Here is a 17,337-nt window from a genome sequence, read left to right as displayed (position 1 = left end):
TTGGAACCTTTTGTCATGAAATATTTAAATGTGGATATGATTTAATGGCTTTGGGGAGAAAATTTAGTGTGAGAGATTGTAAGAAACAAGAAATCGATTACATGTAAGAAAGGACTTGAACCTCTAATCAAGTATTACCATATACAGAGAGATCCCTAGCTAGTTATAGCTTAATTCAAAGGGGATAATGGTTAGATTTTTTTGTTAATTTTAAGCTTTATCAAAAAATGACATTCCTATTTGCTCTTTATCTAATTTTGTATAATACGTACTTGCAATGATTTATGGAAGGCCATCACTATGTAAATATTGAAGCATATGCTACATAATATCCATAAGTAGTGTGTTTTCTATGAAACATAGGCATCTGTGTAATTTTCCTTTACTTTTGCTGGGGGGAAAAAAAGCCAGACAACGTCTTGCTGAAAATTAACAAAATACAGCTTGATATAACTAGTAGGAGTAGGCAAGGATCATGCAAGAGCAACTTACTGATTCCCTGCTGTTTCTATGACAGTGAGGGTAACCCCATGACGATCACACCCTTGATGGCCAGTTTCTCCGATCAGTGGGACTTAGCAGCTGCTGAAGGTCTGGCCCTCCTCATTGCAAATCCTTCAATTAAACAAAACAAAGGGTGGTGGCATCTCCTTGAGAGGTAGCTCCTGTAGCCAGCTGCCGGCTTCTCTGAGTTATGCTTGGAATAACTCCCCAAAAGCATTCTGGGAGCCCCAGCATTTAGATAATGTCTGCCTGTTCCATGCACACAAAAAACCTAGGTGTACTGCCACCGGGTGAGGGACTGTGTGATTCCACCTTCTGCTTATGTGTGGGTGTCTGTTACAGGATCTGTACCTACTATTCTCAGGAGTTACTGTCGTGCTGGCTGTATTTAATTTTTATTTACTTAAATATCCGTTTTTGTAAAGCACCCATCTGTTACATAAGCCTGTGAGTGATTTACAAATTAAAGCAAAAACAAAACAAATTACTACCAGTAGTACATTGCAAAGCAGCCTGCAGCTGGCTGCAGACAGGAATCCTAATTCAATACATGTAAGCAGTGTAAATTAGACGATGTTATTTCCGTCTTCAAACAATGCAAGTTACAGTTAGAAGGAATGAATACTTGTGGCTTGGGATTAGAAATGTGTGTGTGTAGATTGGGTCAGAGGTGACAGCGAAGGCCTGGAGACCAAAATCTGAACCGAGTCCGGTTTTGCAGTTCCAGGTAGGAATTACTCAAATGCCGAACCGGTATGGCTGACTGGCAGTTGTGCGAGAAGTAGATGTAAGAATCCTTCGGTCACACTCATGGGGACAGTAAGCAAAGTTAGTTGAATGGCAAAAAAAATAAGAGCTTTAAAATGTGAAACTGTCCTTTATTTGTTGGTGGTGTTGGTGCTTTTTTTCTCCCTCCCCTCGCCCCATTTTGGTTTTGTTTCATTTCACTTTGCTTTGTTATTGGATGGGGTTTTTTGATGTTCTGCATTATTTCAACAAGATAGCATTGATTGCCTGTAAAATACTGCTCCATCAGACAGGTAGAACTGGGAGGGCATAGAAATTAAAGATGTCGACAGTGCTTAAAGGTGTTCAAAGGTGAGGATACTTCCTGACTAATGCTGCAAACCAGGACCACCATCTGCATCATGGTATATCCTTCATCACTGTGAAATACATGATGAACATTTTCTGCTTCCTAAAGGTACTGAAACATACATGGTATTGACCTTCATCACTAACTTTTTATCCAGCAAGGTGACGCAGATCAGAACTGGAATAATAAACCCAGCTGTAATCAAATAAATATGTGCTTTACTATTTGGGGCAAGTTGCATTTTCCAGCACCCTAGAAAAAGTTAGGAGAGAGAAGATCCTCCGAAGAGTGAAGATAGTAAAATAAATAGATAAATAAATAAATAAATAAGACCTGGTGAAAAAAAAAAGGAAAGGTATTTGCAGGTTTCGTAATCAAACAAGAGCTAGTGGGTTTTGCAGTAGTATGCAGTCCAAAGTCTTCGGATAAGGTTCTGAAGCTGAGATTCAAGATTTAAAAAGATCAGAAACAGTACAGTGGAGTATCTTGCAAGGCTTTCAAACTGTTTAATGCATGAGGAAGCACTGGAGTAATTCTGATTTGATGGCCTGCAACAGTGCTTGTTATAGTTACTGTGCTGATGTTATGTCCAGCGTTTGCCCAAAAGGAAAGATGCCAATAAAATGATGTATTCATTATATAAGTATTTTAATACGTTTTTATCAATACATGCTGGAATGGATTGCCTGACATTACATTGCAGAATTTTTAAGTCCTACCTTCAGGCAAATCTCATGCTTACTAGCAAAAATGAAAGTGTGAAATGCTTTTTAATGTATATTTAACAACAGATAGTCTAGTGATTACTGATGTGTATTCTCTCTGGATTTTTCCTTTGCTATCAGAAGGCAATGTTAAGAGACAACATTTTTACACATTTATGCTATCTATACCCATCAGGTGCTTACTTTTTACATATTTTTAACTGTCATTTATAACAAGGCTGCAAAAAAGTCACCTCCTAAGTCTAAACCATATCAAGATTGCAAGTTTATAATCAGTTGCCAGTAATAGTCCAGTTATGCCAAAAAACGGTGCCCCAATTTCTACCTTTTGATGCAAGATCATAATGAATGTTTCTCAGTATTGCTGTCATGGAAAAAAAAAGAATAAAGAAAAAAAAGGAGCATTATGTGATATTTTTAAGACTTCTTGGCTTGCATCAAAATTTCTTGTGAGATGGCCCACAAGCTACTTCAGTCTTATGTTTGCTAGTTTCTAAGAAGCAAATCTGTCAAAGGCATTTATTCAGCTCTTTCTTATAGCGTCACCATTTAATAGCAATTAAAGTACAATTTTCTGTATTTTACAACAGAGAACACAGCAACAGTTCATGTTTTATGCTAATGTATGCTAAACAGTAGCATTGTACATAGGTCACTGTTGTTAAAATAAAAGTATTGAAAGCATTTTAGATCACAGATCCCCGTGATCTACATTTTGTTTGCTCTGACATTATTAAATTCAATCTATTTCTCTGACTGTGACTCTAATTACTGTATTTGCATGGCTGGAAAGTTTGCATTTTTTGGTTGAGTCTGTTAATGCTGTTTGCATGTTGTTTTTTGAGCTTAGTGTTTCATCTTCAGGCAGCAGAGCACCTTCTATTGAGTTCAATAATTATGCAGAATCAATAAGTTTTTTTCTTTGTGTTTGTCTTTGTTGTTTCTTTGATATGGCCTCTAGGATGCTGCAGGCAAGGTGCTGGACCGCTGGGCCATCATGTCCAGGGAAGAAGAGATCATTACCCTTCAGCAGTTCCTGAGATTTGGAGAAACGAAATCCATCGTGGAGCTGATGGCAATTCAAGAAAAAGAAGGGCAGGCTGTGACTGTGCCATCTTCAAAGACAGATTCAGATATAAGGACTTTTATTGAAAGCAATAATCGCACCAGGAGCCCAAGTCTCCTTGCTCACCTGGAGAATAGCAACCCTTCCAGCATTCATCATTTTGAAAACATCCCGAATAGCCTTGCATTCCTGCTTCCATTCCAGTACATAAATCCAGTCTCTGCTCCGCTGCTGGGGCTGCCTCCAAACGGCCTCCTGCTGGAACAGCCAGCAATGAGGCTCCGTGAACCAAGCCTTACGACCCAAAATGAATATAACGAAAGCAGTGAATCTGAAGTTTCCCCTACGCCTTTCAAGAATGAGCAGACATCCAGCAGGAATGCTCTGACCAGCATCACAAATGTTGAGCCCAAAACTGAGCCGGCCTGCGTCTCTCCTGTTCAGACACCTACACCTGTCAATGATTTATCAAAAACAGAACACACTAAAAGCTCATTCCGCATCCACAGAATGAGGAGAATGGGGTCGGCCTCCAGGAAAGGAAGAGTCTTTTGCAATGCGTGTGGCAAAACTTTCTATGACAAAGGTACTCTTAAAATCCACTACAATGCTGTTCACCTGAAAATCAAGCACCGGTGCACTATTGAGGGCTGCAACATGGTCTTCAGCTCTCTCAGAAGCCGCAATCGCCACAGTGCTAACCCCAACCCCCGCCTCCACATGCCTATGCTAAGGAATAACCGCGATAAAGATCTAATTCGTGCTACATCAGGTGCTGCCACTCCGGTCATAGCAAGTACAAAATCCAACCTAACTTTAACAAGCCCTGGGCGTCCACCAATGGGGTTTACCACTCCCCCTTTAGATCCTGTACTACAGAACCCTCTTCCCAGTCAGCTGGTGTTCCCGGCTTTAAAGACTGTCCAACCTGTTCCTCCTTTTTACAGAAATTTACTTACTCCTGGAGAGATGGTGAGTCCTCCAACCTCACTCCCTACCAGTCCAATAATACCAGCAGTGAGTGGCATGGAACAGCATCCCCCTCCTCCTTCAGAGTCATCAGTACCTTCGGTGCTGATGACCACCCCAGAGCCTAATGCTGACCTCGCCCCCAAGAAGAAGCCAAGGAAGTCAAGCATGCCAGTTAAAATTGAAAAGGAAGTTATCGATACTGCCGATGAGTTTGATGATGAAGATGAAGAGGTGAACGACAGCAGCACAATGGTGAATGACATTGGTCATGACAATCACTGTCATTCTCAGGAGGAAATGAGCCCAGGCCTGTCTGTGAAAGACTTTTCCAAAAGTGACAGAAGCAGATGCATTTCCAGACCAGACATAAGAAGGGCAGACAGCATGACATCCGAGGACCAGGAGCACGAGAGAGACTATGAAAATGAGTCAGAGTCATCAGAGCCCAAATTGTGTGAGGAATCCATGGAAGGCGATGATCGCCTCCATGAACCTGGTGAAAAATCTATGATGCACAGTGACAGACCAGATGAAAACCACAATGACTCTTCCAACCAGGATGTCATTAAGGTGAAGGAAGAGTATACAGACCCTACATATGATATGTTCTACATGAGCCAATATGGACTGTACAATGGAGGCAGTGCCAGTATGGCTGCCCTTCATGAAAGTTTCGCTTCTACATTCAACTACAGCAGCCCTCAGAAGTTCTCCCCAGAAGGTGAAATGTGCTCCAGCCCAGACCCCAAGATCTGCTATGTGTGCAAGAAAAGTTTCAAGAGCTCCTACAGTGTGAAGCTTCACTACAGAAATGTTCATTTAAAAGAGATGCATGTCTGCACAGTGGCTGGCTGTAATGCTGCGTTCCCATCACGGAGAAGCAGAGACAGGTCAGTAAATATTAATTGATTTTCTACATTATTAAATGTGTTGAATTATGTAAGAATAGGCAGTTTAGGATATATGAAGAAATAGAGAGATGCACAGTAATGACAATTGACAGTCGTATTCCCATGACATTGAGAGTGTTATCACATTAAGATTTTCATTGTTGCTTGGCATTCAGAATAGTATATATTTTGCCATTCTCTTAAGTGACTGGCTAGATAATAAATGTCATTGTTCTGTGTGCCTGTGAACATGTGTATTCTACTTCTGTTTATAAGCTGCAGCTTTTATTACATTTATTTTCTTCTCCCTGCAACTTTTAAAACAAGAAAAGCTTCTATTAAATATATAGTAAATTACATACAATGCAAATATCGCCATGCATGCATATCAAACCATAGAACTAGGAAGGAGGGGAAGGGGTGGATGGGCATTTGGATGAATGGATAGCAAGAGAGAACGGAAGGGCTGGAATAAAAGAATTATTTCCATCCCCACAGGGTCATATAAAAGCAAACAGGAAACATTAGAAGACAAGTCTTTCTTCTCTTCAATTTTTAAAACTAGCTGCTATGTGGTAGCAGGGAAAGTAAATATTAAGAAAATTATTGTCTGTTTCTTTAGTAGAACTATACACCTCTCTATCCACTGTGGTCATTTAGTCTACTTTATCTTCTTTTCTGCATGTGAGCAACTCCCTTCCCTACTGATGGGAATTATGCACATGCGGAGAGGAGAGGCTAGACCCCTACATGTTTTTGAGATCAACCAGGGTATATTCTGCTGGCCCTTTGGATGACATCATGCCCTAGCTATGCTGCATCAATACTGAAACAGTTGGGCTTAAACAGAAGCAGCTGGTCCTTAAACTCTTAGGTGTTTTTTTTGGTACACTATTTTTTTTTATTCCGGAGGAAAATGTAATATAAATGGAATTTGTCAAGGTGGTAGGATAGCACAGTTATTTCATGCTTGTGAATGAAAGCTCTGACATGTGATGATGATCGTATTGTCACGTAACAAAGTCTCTGTGGTTCATGGAGTGATTGTGAGATAGGGTCATCTATTTTCCTTCACTGTGTTTCATGTTTTTTCATTATGTTATAAATATTCAGCTGACGCAGGAAGGAAATTAAACCTAGCTAAGTGTTTCACACACAGTTCCTCTTCTTTTTTTTCATTGAAATTAGTACAATTTGAAAGTGAATATATCATGTCATATAAAATGAAAACAAGTTAGTGTTGAGGATACTGAGGAGCCAAAATTCACTGTTTTGATGAACAGTCCAGTCCCCAAATATCTCATGTCTCCTGTTACCATTTATGAAATCCACTGAACAGAGAAATAGGAAATCACGTAAGAATACAATTTCAGAACAGATAAGAAGGACAATCTAGAAAATGTGCATTGCAATAGGATGAAACAACTGTACATGAAGCAGGTAAAACTAAATTAAGACTCCCTTCTTGGGGTATCCTGATAACTTTTATGAGACTCAAGTTTGACAAGGGAAGCATGTGAGTCAGTGGCATAATCTATACTGAGTTTAGAAGTGTAAAACCCCTTTCAGTTCCTGAAATTGTACAGGTTTTTTTAGTCAAGAATTTGGCTTGGTTGGTCTGTTTTCTCAAGTGAATTATGAAAACTCAGTCATGTACTAAGCAAAACTGCTTTGCATTCAGCATGTGAAGTAAGAAGTGGCTAGCTTTAGGATTTGGAACTTTATGCAAGGTATTAAATTTCAGCAGGAATCCATTGATAGATCATGCTAATAGTAAAGTTAGCATAGTAAATATTCGTGCGTTCTAAGAAAGAGATGGCTGTGATGACATAAAACATTTCTGAGACATGAACATTAAAAAAGGGCATGTTTTGAAAATGTTTTGTGAATGTAGGATACTCCTATTAAGTTATTGAAAGTAAGCCATGAAATAAAAATCAAATTCAGGAACTTAAAATGGAGGCTGCATATTTAACGATAAAAATATTATTTACATATGATTTTGAGTTGTGTAAGGCACAAGACCATCTTTTTATATCATTCCACTAGTAACATTCAGAGTATGTTTCAGTTATGTGTTGCACTTGGGACAAAAGAAATTCATAGGCATATTATATCCCTTAATTGCAAAGATTTAGGAGTGGTTATACACTTCAAAAAAATTTAAAGGTGTGGTGCAGTTTGTATGCACATTCAGGCTTCAGGATTTTGTAAGCTCATTAGCACTCCTGGTTTGCAACAGTTGTCTGGAAATCCCCTAAAAGAACCAAGTAATACTCTCATGGTGCTTGATAGTTTTTTTGGATACTTGAGCGAGAAATATCTTCAAAATTTCCCTGGGCTATCCATTCTTACCCAGAAGTGCAATGTCTAGGAATGTGCAGCAATGAAAGCATATGTACAGCTATAAAAGAAAGTGATTGAAAGATTTAAGCAAACATTTTAAACATTATTTTCTAATACTTCCTCAAAAAAGAACGTTTTTTAAAATGAAGTCAGTAAGTAGAAGTTAAATTAATATATTCTCTTTTTTTCTGTAAACTATTTAATTGCCCTGAAGATTTTGCCATTAGATTTGTTTTTATTTTTTGCTGATATTTCTTTTATTGTTTATTTTGTGATACGCATTTATTTTAGAGAGAGTCATTACCTAAGTATACAATTTCTAGCTCTTCAGATTGTGGAGAGCACCTCAAAGATAACTGGATAACTAAATTAATAGCATTGCAGAGTCAGAACTTCTTCCAGCTACTTAAATCAATTCCACTTAAAAGCTCAGAAGATTTTGCTATTAATTGCTGTACAAGAAATCAGAAATAGCTACCTAAAGCACACAGTAATAGTTCATGGATATTTGTCCTGTATTGGTGTTCCATTCTGGACACATTGTAAAAAGCGTGTGTGATTTGCTTGTGTTATGAGTCACATAATCTTTGACTAGCTAGAAAAGCTTAGAATTTATTTGGTTTGAAAATGAAAAGGAAATTTTTTTTTCAGTACTATCGTCTTAATAAAGTCAGAGTTCTAGCTATCTCATAGCTTATAGAGTCTTGTGAAGTTATTATCTTTATTTTCATTTATCAGTCAGTCATTTTATCAATCCCATAACTAGTATTGTATTAATAATATTATTAATCCTATTATAACTAGTTAGAGAGCTAAAACTCATAACTCTAGTTACTTTCTAAAAGAAAATACAATCTTACGTGAAGATAAATAACATTGGCTGATCCTTTTTTTTTCTTTTAGAGGCACCTGATATGGCTTAAGACCTTTTCCAGTGCAATTCTAGTTAATCAAAGGTTTGACTATATTCCCCATCCTGTACATGCACAAAACTCCAAGCTGTGGACAGTGAGTGTAACTGTTATAAAATGGGCTTTGCAGGAGTGGGGTTGTAATACAAACTGCTGGTTACCAGAGGCAGCAGATCATGTCAGGAGCAAACTTAGTGATGCTTTGACTGAAGGAGGTTTTTTTTATCCATGTCACAGCTGCAACCCTCCGTTGTGGAATGCATCCTGCAGCAATTCGTGGTAAGCGTTGGCTAAATCCAGCTTCACCATTCGTACATCATTTGTGCCAAGGTCAACTCCTGTATAAATATCCTTCTGCCAGAAAAGCTGAAATATCTTCTGAGATCTTTGGCTAAACACTGCTATTCCTTGTAAATTAGGGTCAAGATAATCAGAAGATTCAGTAGTCCCACCTCACATGTGTTTTTTCAACATAGGGCGGAGGAAGTCAGAGTCCCAGCCCTTACTGTCAATGACCCAGTAATGCTGTTTTCCCTTCTAAAAATTGGACAGTATTGCTTTCAAATAGTCAAGCTCCACTGAGCCTAGATTTTTTTAAAAAGGCCTTTTTTCATCATCTTCTGAGCTACAAGTAACATCACTCATCAAATCAACCTTATACAGACCTATATATTTGATCTTTTCCCCAAACAGAGAAGTCTTTCTGTCTTTCTTTTCCTGGAAGCACTACCCTTGTGAAAACCACTTTTTCTTCCATTCTTCACCAGCCACTCTCTGAATTAGCTGTTCATCCTTTCTGTTTCTATATTTATTTCAGATGTCTTTTCTTCTAAAGGCAACATGTTTAGGCTACTTCTTGTTGCAAGAAGGCAATGGAGAGTAAATAGGAAAAGAGACTGTGTTAAAAAATATGTCAGCGGTCAGAAGCAATGTCATAACCCTCCTTTTAAACAGAAACACATCTTTTGCGTATATTTTTTTAGATGGAAAAGAGAGAGAAGGGAAGACAAGTTCCTGTGAGAACTGTACACTTGAATGGAAAGAATTGTCCTTGTAAAGTGAATTCTCTCTGGACTCGAAGGAGGTCTGTCCTGTGGATGAGGAGAAAGGGCTTGTGGCCTCAGTGGTTAGATTCCCCTGGGATCTGCTTCCCAGCCTCATCTGTGAGTCCTGCCCCAGCAGATACTGAATTTGCCTTACAAAGAGATAGGTGTGGTTGGTCCTTGAAGCCAGTACTGAGGTATAGCTGCTCAGGGAATGATCCTGAGCTGTGGGTGAGATATGGGGATGGGAGGAGGGAATAGTTATTTCCTGTCAGAAAAGGATGGTAATGCTAACCTTTCATCTAAGAGTCTATGTTGGAGAGCACATGTAGAATTGAAGGTCTGGAAGGTGGAGCTTAGAGCAGTTGGATACATTTCCAGCTCTCACCTCTAAGAGCCAAGAATTTTTTGGTCAAAAACACTAATGACAGGAGGCGGGTGTATCTTCTACCTTCAGTAAGTCTTTTTGAGAAGCTACTGTCAGATCTTAAGGAGAAATACAGTCATCTTCTCTGTCAGACTTAGTACATGCTGAATCCCTGTTTCACCTCAGTAGTGGCACCACTAAAAACTGCGTTTCTTAAGCTGGACACAGCATTAGTAACAATATGTTACCACGTTTTCCTTTCTCTCAATATATGCAAGATAAATTCTCACTGTACCTATTCAGAGGAACAAAACACGAACTGTTCATTTTGTCTTTCTGCAACTAAAGTAGGACTATTAATTGCTCAGGTTTGTCTTTAAATTTTCTCACAAAGTGAGCATATATGTGTGTGTGTTCCACAAAGTGGAAAAGGTGATTGAGCCCCATGAATAAATTTAGAAACAAAATAATATCTGCTCAGGATGATTTATAAATAAATATGAGGCAACTATTGGTGCCAAGCGTGATCATGTCACCTGATTGCTAGTTAAATCAGTCCAGATTTAAACATGTAAACTCCTTGATTTGTATGGAGCAAGACATCTGTAGGTAGTTTATTAAAACCTGCTGATGTCTCCAGAACTAATTTTGTGTGGATGTAGGCCTCTGGGTAGCTGTACTGAAAAAGCAGAGACATACTTTTTGTCTGGTTACCTGACTTCCAGCCCTGTACAGGTGTGCTTGAATAAATTAACATGAGTTACCTATGATGAGTCACTGCATACATTATCAAGGGAGGTGAAGATGTGAGAAAGCTGCTACCTGCCTCCTGTTATCACCTGCTTGACACAACAGCATCCATTTTTTCATCATCTTACTGTACTTGGAATCTTCTACAGATAACTTTTTAGAGAATTATTTTCTATAAATGCACTCAATTCGAGGAACAGATAGCTCCAAGAAATAAGATATTTCACACTAGTCCGTGATAACTGTTACTGTATTTCCCCTAATATAATCAGCTGTCATGTACAGCTTGAATTTCCTCCAATAAGAACAAGGAAGTCAGATTTTAAGACATTAGGTGTTTGATGAACCATTTGTTGAGGCAAAAGGGCTATTTTAAACATTTTTTTAATAATATAAACACATTTACACCTGTAGTAGTGTTTCTGGACATGATGCAGGTCATGAAGAGACTAGCTGCATATCCAATACAATTGTATGAACCATTAGGTTTTCTCTTGCAGAGTTACTGTGTGTCATTGCTAATGTTTGCATAATTCTTCTTTAGCCGAGAGAACCTGGATCGTAAAGAATCGTTTTGTGCCACCCATAACACAGAACTAACCTCTTCAATGAGTAGTCATGTTGAACACATGATGCCTGTCATATTGCGTACTCACTAATGTGATCAAGAGAAGCTGAATTAAAACTAGAATGTATAGAACTAATTTGTTCCTAAGATTTTTTTTTTTACTTAAAGGAAAAGAAATAAATTAAAACAAGAGGCTACTTATGTGAAAAAAGATTGCAGGATCAGCTCTGGTGTGGAGGGAGATGTTTTCCAACTACACATATCCATTTGTTCTGGGTTTGAGTTGGAGGTGGTGGTTGTTTTTTAAAATACTAGCCAAAAGCAAAACACGCTTTGAGCAGTATTTTCCCCTGGTATGTGTTGTGACAAATAATGTAAATGTTTAATTTGTTTTGTCCACGTTTCCTGTGCACGTTCTGTGTGTTTTATGTTCAGTAGAAGAGATTATTTGGGAAGACAGGAATGGGAACATGAATACTTTTCATAATGTCCTGGTTACTGCTAGGTTCGTAGGAAACAACTGAGGAGCGCGGGCGAACAGAGCCGGCAAACAGAGGCGGCGCAGCAGCCCGGGAGCGGCGCAGCAGTTTGCGCAGCAGTTCGCGCGGGCAGGGCGAGCGGGGAAGGCGACTGGCAGGGTACAGCCGCCCCTCCTGGCAACTCAAGTAGTGGGCATCGCTCTTCCAGGAGATATTCTAGCCATGGTTACCACCCGTGGTAAAGGTGTTGCTCGAAGGAGTGTGGGGACCCAGACGGAGGCCCCACGCAAGAACGCGGGTGTCCAGGTCTCTGGCTGCAGGGAGTGCCTGAGCCTGGCGCTCGTACCGGCGGACAGCAGAGACAACGGCTGAGTTCGGTGCGAGCAGGTGAATGACCTGCTCAGCCTGGTGGCAGAGCTGAAAGAGGAAGTGGAGAGGTTGAGGAGCATCTGGGAGTGTGAGAGGGAGATCGACTGGTGGAGCCGCACCCTGCCCTCCCTGAGGCAGAGGCAGCAGGAGGCGGCTCCACGAAAAGCAGAGAACCCCCTACCCTCTTGCCACCAAGAAGAAAGAGGGGACCTAAGAGATAGGGGGGAATGGAAACGGGTCCCTGCTCGGGGGGGCAAGCGAATTTCCCCCCAGCCTCCCTCACCTGCTCAGTTGCCCTTAAGCAACAGGTATGGGGCTCTGGAATGTGAGGGACCGGCCACAGAGGATGTGGGTGAAGGTGAGGCTCCATCCAGGGGGTTGCCTAGAACGAGTCAGACAGCCCCACGTATTATAACTGCCTCAACTAAGAAAAAAAGGAGGGTCATTGTCATAGGTGATTCCCTTCTGAGGGGAACAGAGGGCCCGATCTGCTGACCGGACCCATCCCACAGGGAAGTCTGCTGCCTCCCTGGGGCCCAGGTTAGGGATGTTGCGAAGAAACTCCCTGGTCTGGTGCGGCCTTCTGATTACTACCCCCTCTTGGTAATGCAGGTTGGCGGGGACAAGGTAGCAGAAAGAAGTCCCAAGGCCATCAAAAGGGACTTCAGGGCACTGGGGCGACTGGTTGAGGGATCAGGGGCGCAGGTGGTGTTTTCCTCCATCCCATCAGTGGCAGGGGACAGCACTGAAAGGGGCAGGAAAACTCACCTGGTTAACAGGTGGCTCAGAGACTGGTGCCATCGGTCAAATTTTGGCTTCTTTGATCATGGGGAGGTGTACACAGCACCGGGCCTGCTGGCAACAAGTGGAGCTCAGCTATCACAAAGGGGGAAAAGAATTCTTGGCCACGAGCTGGCGGGGCTCATTGAGAGGGCTTTAAACTAGGTTTGAAGGGGGAAGGGGATATTGCCCAGCTCACTAGGGATGAGCATAGGCTTGGAGTGCCAAGGCCAGGGGTGAGATTGACAGCCCAGCTCAAGTGTGTTTACACCAATGCACGTAGCATGGGCAATAAACAGGAGGAGCTGGAAGCCATTCTACAGCAGGACAGCTACGACTTGGTCGCCATCACAGAAACGTGGTGGGACAACTCGCATGACTGGCATGCTGTCATAGATGGCTACAGACTCTTTAGGAAAGACAGGTCAACAAGGAGAGGTGGGGGAGTTGCTCTATATGTGAGGGAGCAACTGGAATGCATTGAGCTTGGCCTGGGGGCAAATGAGGAACGAGTTGAAAGCTTGTGGGTTAGAATTAAGGGACAGGCTCACACGGGTGACATTACGGTGGGTGTATACTACAGGCCACCTGACCAGGAGGAGGAGGTTGATGAAGCCTTCTACAGGCAGCTGCAAGCAGCCTCACAGTCACAGGCTCTGGTTCTCATGGGGGACTCCAACCACCCTGACATCAGCTGGGAAGACCATACAGCTAGGCAGGCGCAATCCAGGAGGTTCCTACAGAGCATTGATGATAACTTTCTGATGCAAGTGGTGGAGGAACCAACAAGGAAAGGCGCGCTGCTGGACCTCGTGTTAACAAACAAGGAGGGACTGGTGGAGGACGTGAAGGTTGGAGGTAGACTCGGCTGCAGTGACCATGAAATGGTCGAGTTCAGGATCCTGCGTGGAGGAAGCAGGGCGATAAGCAGGATCAAAACCCTGGACCTCAGGAGGGCTGACTTTGCCCTCTTCAAGGAGCTACTGGGAGGAATCCCGTGGGCCAGGGCTCTCGAAGGCAGGGGGGTCCATGAGTGCTGGTCGCTTTTTAAACAACACTTCTTCCATGCACAGGAGCAATGCATCCCCCTGAGAAAGAAATTTAGCAAAGGAGGCAGGAGACCTGCATGGTTAAACAAGGAGCTTCTAGCGGAGATCAGGCAGAAGAGAAAGGTGCATGGCATGTGGAAAGAGGGACAGGCCACTTGGGAAGAGTACAGAAACGTAGTGAGAGCATGCAGGGATGCGATGAGGAAGGCCAAGGCTCACCTGGAATTGAAGCTGGCAAGGGATGTCAAAAACAACAAGAAGGGCTTCTTCAACTACATCAGCAGCAAAAGGAAGGCTAGGGACAACATGGGGCCGCTGCTGAATGAGGCGGGTGTCCTGGTGACGGAGGATGCGGACAAGGCAGAGCTAATGAATGCCTTCTTTGCTTCAGTCTTCAGTGCTAAGACTGGCCCTCAGGAATCCCAGGCCCCGGAGGTAAGAGAAGAAGCCTACAAAGAGCACGACTTTCCCTTGGTCGAGGAGGAGGTGTGAGGGATCGCTTAAGCGATCTGGATGTCCACAAATCCATGGGCCCCGATGGAATGCACCCACGAGTGCTGAGGGAGCTGGTGGATGTCATTGCTGAGCCACTCTCCATCATCTTTGAGAGGTCCTGGAGGACAGGAGAGGTGCCCGAGGACTGGAGAAAGGCCAATGTCACTCCAATCTTCAAAAAGGGCAAGAAGGAGGACCCAGGGAACTACAGGCCGGTCAGCCTCACCTCCATCCCGGGAAAGGTGATGGAGCAGCTTATCCTGGAGGCCATCACCAAGCAAGTGGAAGAAAAGAAGGTTATCAGGAGTAGTCAGCATGGATTCACCAAGGGGAAATCATGCCTGACCAATCTGATAGCTTTCTACGATGACATGACTGGCTGGGTAGACGAAGGGAGAGCTGTGGATGTTATCTACCTTGACTTCAGCAAGGCTTTCGACACAGTCTCCCATGATATCCTCCTGGGGAAGCTGAGGAAGTGTGGGCTGGATGAGTGGTCGGTGAAGTGGATAGAGAACTGGCTGAATGGCAGAACTCAGAGGGTTGTCATCAGCGGCACTGAGTCTAGTTGGAGGCTGGTATCTAGTGGTGTCCCCCAGGGGTCAGTACTGGGCCCAGTCTTGTTTAACTTCTTCATCAACGGCCTGGATGAAGAGTTAGAATGTACCCTCAGCAAGTTTGCTGACGACACCAAACTGGGAGGTGTGGTAGATACACCAGAAGGCTGTGCTGCCATTCAGCGTGACCTGGATAGGCTGGAGAGCTGGGCAGAGAGGAACCTGATGAGGTTCAACAAGGGCAAGTGCAGGGTCCTGCACCTGGGGAGGAATAACCTCATGCACCAGTACAGGCTTGGGGTGGACCTGCTGGAGAGCAGCTCTGCGGAGAGGGACCTGGGTGTCCTGGTGGACGACAGGTTAACTATGAGCCAGCAGTGTGCCCTGGCTGCCAAGAAGGCCAATGGGATCCTGGGGTGCATCAAGAAGAGTGTGGCCAGCAGGACAAGGGAGGTTCTCCTTCCCCTCTACACTGCCCTGGTGAGGCCTCATCTGGAGTACTGTGTCCAGTTCTGGGCTCCCCAGTTCAAGAAGGATGAAGAGCTACTGGAGAGAGTCCAGCGGAGGGCTACAAGGATGGTGAGGGGACTGGAGCATCTCCACTACGAGGAGAGGTTGAGGGAACTGGGCTTGTTCAGCCTGAAGAAGAGAAGGCTGCGAGGGGACCTTATAAATGCCTACAAATATCTGAAGGGTGGGTGTCAGGAGGATGGGGCCAAGCTCTTTTCAGTGGTGCCCAGTGACAGGACAAGGGGCAATGGGCACAAACAAGCATATGGAGTTCCATCTGAACATGAGTAAGAAATTCTGTACTTTGAGGGTGATAAAGCAGTGGAACAGGCTGCCCAGAGAGGTGGTGGAGTCTCCTTCTCTGGAGATATTCAGAACCCGTCTGGACGAGGTCCCGTGCAGCCTGCTCTAGGTGACCCTTCTTTGGTAGGGGGGTTAGACTAGGTGATGTCCAGAGGTCCCTTCCAACCTTTACCATTCTTTGACTCTGTGATTTACGGGCGCTGGGGAAAAGAAAACCCAGATCACAAACTCTCTAAATCTGGAACACGTTTTCATGGTTATACAAGTTGCTAGTGGTTAGCAAATATGACAGGGAGTAATAGCAAATTCATAAAGTAGAGCCTATAATTGCAGGAGTATACTCTGCAGTTAAAAACACTTAAGCAGAAAGATAACCAGACTGCTGACTACTTATCTCAGGGTGATCCTGAAGGAAGAGATCCAGTTATCAGCGAGATTTAACTACTCAACAGTGTCAAGGAGAGACTATGTACTGTATAGGCACTGCAGGTGCACTGCACAACATTGTGCATGGCTTTTCGCTACCCCTTAATCCTGACCTGCTGTACTCACAGTCTGCTGTCCTTTGCCTCTCTTCAGGAAAGATGGCCAGCTGTGCCACACATCATGTACCAGTATTTGTTATACTGTGCTGTAGGTACTACAGTAGAAACCACTCATGCACGTCTAGCAGGTACACATAAAACGTTCCTAATGGCATTAGTGATACCTTGGGTGGTCTGTCAGGACCTGAGGTAACAGGAATATCTCAGGTGCAATACCACTTATGGTTCTTCACATGCTGACATTTTAATGGGAAACACTGGATGTTTCCTGACAGAAGTTTTGAGCCCACCACTTCTGAAGAAGATCTGAGGCTTTTACTAGTGCTTCGTACTTCCCAGCAACATCTTTTAAATGAGCAGTTTGCCTTTTGCCTAGCAAGTTTTTATTTTTTTTTTAATTAAGAGCTCATTTTGCATTTAAGCTTGCCCTAAAAAGCATCACTTAAAAAGATCTGTCTAAGAAATAATTTAACATTTTTGCCATAAGGCACCTGCAGGCTTCGTATAAATGGACCTGGAAGAGAAATGAAAGAGTTTTAGATTTGCCAAAAATGTACACTGTTATAAAAAAGAAAGGATTGCAGGACTTTGTTGGCATTGTGTATGAATGTAAAGTGGTTCATTTTGTATGGGGGAGAACAGGGGGAGAGAAGGAAAGGATGGGATTGTAGTAGGAAAGTATTTTTTGCTGTCACTTTGTTTTTGCCTTTTTTTGGAAGAGAAAGGGAAAATAAAAAGCCCCAAGCTGTATGTCCATGTCAAACTATATGAGTCTGAAACATGAGCTGTAAATTATAAGTTTTATAAGTTGTTATTTCCGATGTTACTGATTTTGATTCTAGTGCTTTACAAACTTTATTGCTTATTTTATTAACTAGGGAAAAGTGTTGCCCGCTTCCAGTTCAATACATTTTTTTCCTTTCTCTCCCTCTTCCTCCCTCTCTCTCTCTTTCTGCATTTCTTTGTTATGCCAAAACAAAACAGCAATTACACTTCAGCCACTTACAACTGA

General features: G+C 42.7%; 1 protein-coding gene across 2 annotated transcripts in view; it reads left to right on the top strand.

Annotated features, from left to right (window-relative positions):
• BNC2 (basonuclin zinc finger protein 2) overlaps positions 1-17,337 on the top strand; it is a 236,386-nt gene that overhangs the window by 206,358 nt on the left and 12,691 nt on the right. For both annotated transcript variants that reach the window (XM_075411176.1, XM_075411175.1), the window contains exon 5: positions 3,287-5,253. In XM_075411176.1, the coding sequence (XP_075267291.1) occupies positions 3,287-5,253 (1,967 nt within the window). The remainder of the gene's footprint in view (positions 1-3,286; positions 5,254-17,337) is intronic.

The sequence above is a fragment of the Opisthocomus hoazin genome, chromosome Z (genome assembly GCF_030867145.1).
Source record: "Opisthocomus hoazin isolate bOpiHoa1 chromosome Z, bOpiHoa1.hap1, whole genome shotgun sequence".
Taxonomy (NCBI): domain Eukaryota; kingdom Metazoa; phylum Chordata; class Aves; order Opisthocomiformes; family Opisthocomidae; genus Opisthocomus; species Opisthocomus hoazin.
Note: the sequence above shows the minus strand (reverse complement) of the source record. Positions and strands in the feature narration are given on the sequence as shown.